Source organism: Physeter macrocephalus, chromosome 12, assembly GCF_002837175.3.
Source record: "Physeter macrocephalus isolate SW-GA chromosome 12, ASM283717v5, whole genome shotgun sequence".
NCBI lineage: Eukaryota > Metazoa > Chordata > Mammalia > Artiodactyla > Physeteridae > Physeter > Physeter macrocephalus.
The window spans coordinates 51402604-51408865 of NC_041225.1; the positions used below are offsets into that span (position 1 = coordinate 51402604).

The 6262-nt window shown below is 40.2% G+C and overlaps 1 protein-coding gene across 2 annotated transcripts in view; it reads left to right on the top strand.

The window, feature by feature from the left end:
* Positions 1–2879, top strand: part of RASGRP3 (RAS guanyl releasing protein 3) — a 41668-nt gene extending 38789 nt beyond the window's left edge. For both annotated transcript variants that reach the window (XM_055089112.1, XM_028496965.2), the window contains exons 15-17: positions 159–284; positions 631–995; positions 2344–2879. In XM_055089112.1, coding sequence (XP_054945087.1) covers positions 159–284; positions 631–995; positions 2344–2352 — 500 coding nt within the window. In that variant the 3' untranslated portion in view covers positions 2353–2879. The remainder of the gene's footprint in view (positions 1–158; positions 285–630; positions 996–2343) is intronic.
* The last annotated feature ends 3383 nt before the right edge of the window (positions 2880–6262 follow it).

Sequence of the window (6262 nt, forward strand, 5' to 3'; positions counted from 1 at the left end):
TTTTACTAGTCCTAGACATACCCTGTGGACCTGAGATTAAACACAGAAACAAGGGGAGGGGAGGGGAGGCGTGAGAGCCCAAACGCCAACCTGGAAGCCTGGTCAGCACCTGACATGTGGTTCACACTAATCACCTGTGATACTTTTGGTTGTTTCAGACTGTGGAGCCAACTGTCATAAACAGTGCAAAGACCTCCTGGTTCTGGCCTGCCGGAGATTTGCCCGGGCGCCCTCCTTGGGCAGCAGTCATGGGTCACTGCCTGGAAGTCCCTCGTTGCCTCCAGGTAATGTCCTCGACTTTCTTTCCTACTGCGATTTCTCTCTGCTCACCTTCCATGCCTGCACTTTGGTTGGGTTCTGGATCTAAAGCTAGTCAGAGCCATTATAAACATAAAGGTCTTCAGGGTAAGCAGCAGTGGCTAAAGACCCTTGAACCCTACATGCTCCTTTTGGCTTTTGGGTCTCAATAACATGCAGTTCACCTGAGGTCAATTTCATTTCGCCTCTGGTCTGTTCCTCTAGGACATTGCCCGTAGGACTCCTGTTGTTTGCACCCACTTTGACGGTTTGCTGTGAAGCAGTCAGATGTATGATTAATCACAATAATCACAGTAATCTTTCCCCTTCCAGTGCAGGATGAGGTGTTCGAGTTCCCTGGCGTGGCAGCTGGACACCGAGACCTGGACAGCAGAGCCATCACACTGGTCACAGGCTCCTCTCGCAAGATCTCCGTGCGGCTGCAGCGGGCCACCACCAGCCAGGCCACCCAGACCGAGCCTGTGTGGTCAGAGGCTGGCTGGGGGGACTCAGGGTCCCACACCTTCCCCAAAATGAAATCCAAGTTCCATGACAAAGCAGCAAAGGACAAAGGCTTTGCCAAGTGGGAAAATGAGAAGCCCAGGGTGCAGGCTGGTGTGGATGTTGTTGACCGAGGCACCGTGTTCGAACCAGACCAGGATGAAGCTGACATGGTTGAGACCAGACAGGACGGTGAGGTCAGTGCTGGTCAAACCACAAATAAAATCAGAAGAGGGAGGCTGAAAGCGGCTGAGATGGGTGTTATAGTGAGTCCACAAGGCAGCCTGGTAGTTTTGAAAGTAGAATGGTTGGGAATCAAGACATATCACTTTTAGTCTTGTCTTTGGCTAGTTTTGTGACTCTGGACAAGTGGTCTCTTCTCCTTGGACATCAGTTTTATGATGTATAAAACTGAACCGAATGGGTTCTAAAACTCAGTGAAGGTTTCCATGTCTGTATACAGACGTGATGTCCAGGGACCCTTGACTGTTGCTTGTATCCAACATAACAGTACGCTATACCCATCAGCTTAGTTTTCCAAGCTAGAATCAGGGTCCAAACTCAGAGGAGGCAGTGGAAGCAAAAGACATGTAGATAGAGAAGCAGAGCTGGAAACTCTTGCCCCTACTTAAAAAAAAAAAAAAAAAAGGCTTTTGACAGCATCATGGAGGAGAGGGTGGTGAATATCAGAGACATGCGGACCTCAGGGTTCTATATGTCAGGCTTTGCCTCCACACAAAAAGTATGTTCAAATCATCCAAAGCAAATTGGGAAACATATGGAATTTGTTAGAACAAGCTGAAAATATAAATTGATTCAAGATGGATTTAGATAAATTTATTAGTCAACAGTCCATAGTGTATTAAGAAAAAGGATTTGGGGAAATTGGTGTCACATTCCTAACCTAAAAGTAATGTTATGGAGGGCAGCCATTGCCTCCCTACTGAATCATTTTTATAAACAGAATATTAGGTTAGGTAGAGATCCTACTGGATCAAGCCAGTGCTCTTTTTTCTTATGACTGGTCCTCCACATTCCACCTGTCCTCAGGAGATCTAAGCACACAATCTCCATAGTTTTCCTATGATGAGAAAATCGCCAATGACCTTTAACCAAAATTCCTCTAGTTCCTTCCTCATCGAAGACAATTAGTAAGGATGCCGCACATGATCTTCAGTAGTATGAAGTTTATTGTAAGTTCCTGCTGAGCCATTGTTTCCTTTCTTTTAACACCAACTTTTAAAACAGCTTTATTGAGATATAATTTATGTAATATAAAATATACCTATTTAAAGTGTATAATTCAATGGTTTTTAGTATATTCACTGAGTTGCACAACCACCACTACAATCTAATTTCAGAACATTTACATCATGTGCTGGGTGGACTACATGATCTTTTATTTCCCTCTATAAATCTTGAGTATACAAGGCACTGATCATTTGAGATGTTCCCTTGAAATTATCTGATAAATTGCTTTCTAGGAGTCGTCTTATTTTTTTTAATGAGATCCAGCCATACAACAGGTTCTGATTCGTATTGCAGGAAGGCTGACTTCAGGCTGAGGACACTGAAGGCAATTGTGTTGGCATTTGGAAGGAGCAAGATGAGACACTCTGAAGAACACTCCAAAACTCAGGAAGTTATCTGAAAAGATATCTGGACATTTACTGCCTTGTGACACTGTGGGATCTCCCTGATTGAACTATGGGACAGAGGATTTACCCTATGGACTATTTATTTCCTCCTTCCCTGCTCCTAGTGAGGTGCCACAAAGACTGTGTTATGTAGTTGGTAGTTTTCTCTCCTATCTTTCTGTAGGGCCATTTATATACGGGTGAAATGAAAGCTTTTGTGCATGTACTTGATATTCATTCTCTAAACTCAGACTTTGCTTTTTCTGTGAGAATGTTATTTCAGTATTTTTATAAACTTTTGAGGGGGGTGTTTAACGAGGAGTCGATTTAGGGGTCTTTTTGTGTGCTTTTTGGACGGGACCAGGACTTATTTTTTTGAGGGACAAGGAAGCTCTTCCAGACTTGCAAGGCAGTGGTTCTTCTAATGATGATCTGCTGCAAGGAGAAGCTGTTTACATTGTTCTTACCATACAGTTGCTATTATAATGTGTAACAAGTCACACTTCTATAATCATATAAGTCTCGCCAATTCTTCATCACTAGGTAGATATGACACAGCCATGAAAACTCTCCTAATATTTATTATTGCCATGGGGGAAAGTTAACTAAATACGTGTCCCATCTCACTAGGTTTAGCCATCTTTCATAAGACTGCTATTAAGTATGAATAACAATTTAAAAAATCAATTCAAGTTTTTGGGAATAAAATTCAGGAGAAAAACAAACCATCCCTCAAACCCCTTACTGAAATGCAATTTTTAAAATTCAACCAGCAATTTTTAAAACCTCAAAATAGTTTTAAGAATTTTGTTTGTTATAAAAGAAAACTTTTTGGTTGTGAAAGAGAGCTCTCACGCTCTCCCTAAGAAATTGCCATCATGATTAAGAAGAGTCATAGAAAGCAAATCATCACAAACCACCTTTGATTAACATTTCATTAAAACTTTTAAAGTATCAATATTTTGAATATCTTCCTTTGACCCAACATTACTAGACGTGGGTCTGTTTCTTGCATGATGAGAGGAGAAAGAACTTGGTTGAAGATGTTCAAAAATAGAGATGGGTTTGAGCCTATGGGTGAGGAGAATGACCTGCTACCAAGTGCCCAGTCAGAAACTGGACCCACAGAGGTGCAATGGTCTGCATTTGGGAGTTTAAGTGTATATAATCCACGTAAGACTGAATTTGTTTCTTTTGGGGCAGTCGCTTCAATAAAAAAATGCCTTTCTTCTCATTTTCCATTAGGTAAATGAAGACAGTTCTGTTCAGCAAACACTTGTTGAGTACCTGCTCTGGGCAGGTCCTGTGTTAGATGCACAAAGAGGAACAACTCTTCGTCTCTGCCCTTGGGAGCTGAGAGCCCATGGGCATTTAAGGCAAGATGACTCCTTAAAATAGAGTTTCAAATTCGCTAGAACTGACTTAATCATGCCAAACAGATTCAGAGATCAATTTGCAGAGATATTGCAAGTTAAATGAAGTTATTAGGTGAGGGAGTTGTTATTAAGCTCGAAAATATAAGAACTCACCATTTGCGAGCACCTCAGAAAGCGAATAGCCATCCCCAGTGTTGGTTCCATGTATATATACTCTCTATTCCTATTCAGAAATGCAATGAAATACATGTTAACAAAATTAAAAAGAGAAAATGGCAATTTAAGTACAAGAAACCCTTCGTGTGTGTGTTTTTTGTTGTTTTTGTTAATGAATGTTAAGACTATTCTTTTTCTTCTCAAAGCAGTTATTTCACTTGCCACTTAGTTTGGATTATTTTTGATTTTTCACATATAAGAAGAGTTTTATAGGATCAGCCTTCCTGTTACAAAGATACTAAATGAACCTCGAGTAAAAACAAACCAAAAAAATAATAAAACTAACATATTATGTGTATATATGTGCGTAAACTATTTTTGTATAAAATAGTTTTACTATTTACTTTGTTTAACTGTAAAATAATATTAATTTATAGGGTCTTTACAAAGTACTTCTACATGTACTATTAGACTTGATCCTTACAACAACTCTATGAGGTAGTTGAAGAAGGGGGTAAAATCTCTCCTTCTCAAATGTGAAAACTGAGGCTCAAATAGATGCACATGACTTGCCCAGGATCTCATGACTACAGCCAGCAGAGATGGGATTTAAATCTGGCTGTGGATTGCATGCCAAAGGTGTGCTGTGGGAATCTCATTTGACTGAATTTACCTCCTCAGTCAAAACTCAAGGTGTTGGGCTTCCCTGGTGGCGCAGTGGTTGAGAGTCTGCCTGCCGATGCAGGGGACATGGGTTCGTGCCCCGGTCTGGGAGGGTCCCTCATGCCGCGGAGCAACTGGGCCCATGAGCCACGGCCGCTGAGCCTGCGCGTCCGGAGCCTGTGCCCCGCAACGGGAGAGGCCACAGCAGTGAGAGGCCCGCGTACCACAAAAAAAAAACTCAAGGTGTTTACCTTAGGAATGCTTAAGCTTCTTGCCATCAATAATAGTTTGGCACTTCCTTCTGTAGGAGTCCTGCCTTCATTGTTAAACAGCAAACCTCTCTGTCTTTTGGAGAGGCTGTTTTACCATGGAAATCTGGGGACATTTTTGTATATGTGTGTATATATGTGTTTATATGTATACACAGACACACACATACTACTATTATTACTTTGATGAAGAGGAATTTGAGTCCATAATAAAGCTGCTTTATAATTTTGATTATATCATTTACTCATAACCAATGGTGACTCTGATGTTTCCAATATGTCAATTTCCCATAATCAATAAAATAAGTAAATTAGGCAAACCCATGGTGGAGCAAAAAGAACTATGATGGTTGGTTCCTCCAGACCTTCCTTTTGTAGGTTTGATGATCACTGTCAAAGCAAAAACAAAACCAGACTCTTAACAGTGAATATTGGGAGTTCCCTGGTGCTCTAGTGGTTAATATTATTAGAAACCAAGAGAGGAAATGTTAGATACTGCAACTGAGTCTTCACTGAAGGATGTGCAAATTGTATTGATGCTTTTTGAGATCTGCCTAAACCAGAGAGTGATCCTAACTGGTATTTGAACACTTTATGTTGAGTGGCTGTTTCCTGCAGCAATAATATCCCCAGATTTACCATGGTAAAACAGCCTCTCCAAAAGACAGAGAGGTTTGCTGTTTAACAATGAAAGCAGGACTCCTACAGAAGGAAGTGCCAAACTGTTATTGATGGCAAGAAGCTTAAGCATTCCTAAGATAAACACCTTGAGTTTTGACTGAGGAGGTAAATTCAGTCAAATGAGATTCCCACAGCACACCTTTGGCATGCAATCCACAGCCAGATTTAAATCCCATCTCTGCTAGCTGTAGTCATGAGATCCTGGGCAAGTCATGTACATCTATTTGAGCCTCAGTTTTCACATTTGAGAAGGACAGATTTTACCCGCTTCTTCAACTACCTTATAGAGTTGTTGTAAGGATCAAGTCCAATAGTACATGTAGAAGTACTTTGTAAAGACCCTATAAATTAATATTATTTTACAGTTAAACAAAGTAAATAGTAAAACTATTTTATACAAAAATAGTTTACGCACATATATACACATAATATGTTAGTTTTATTATTTTTTTGGTTTGTTTTTACTCGAGGTTCATTTAGTATCTTTGTAACAGGAAGGCTGATCCTATAAAACTCTTCTTATATGTGAAAAATCAAAAATAATCCAAACTAAGTGGCAAGTGAAATAACTGCTTTGAGAAGAAAAAGAATAGTCTTAACATTCATTAACAAAAACAACAAAAAACACACACACGAAGGGTTTCTTGTACTTAAATTGCCATTTTCTCTTTTTAATTTTGTT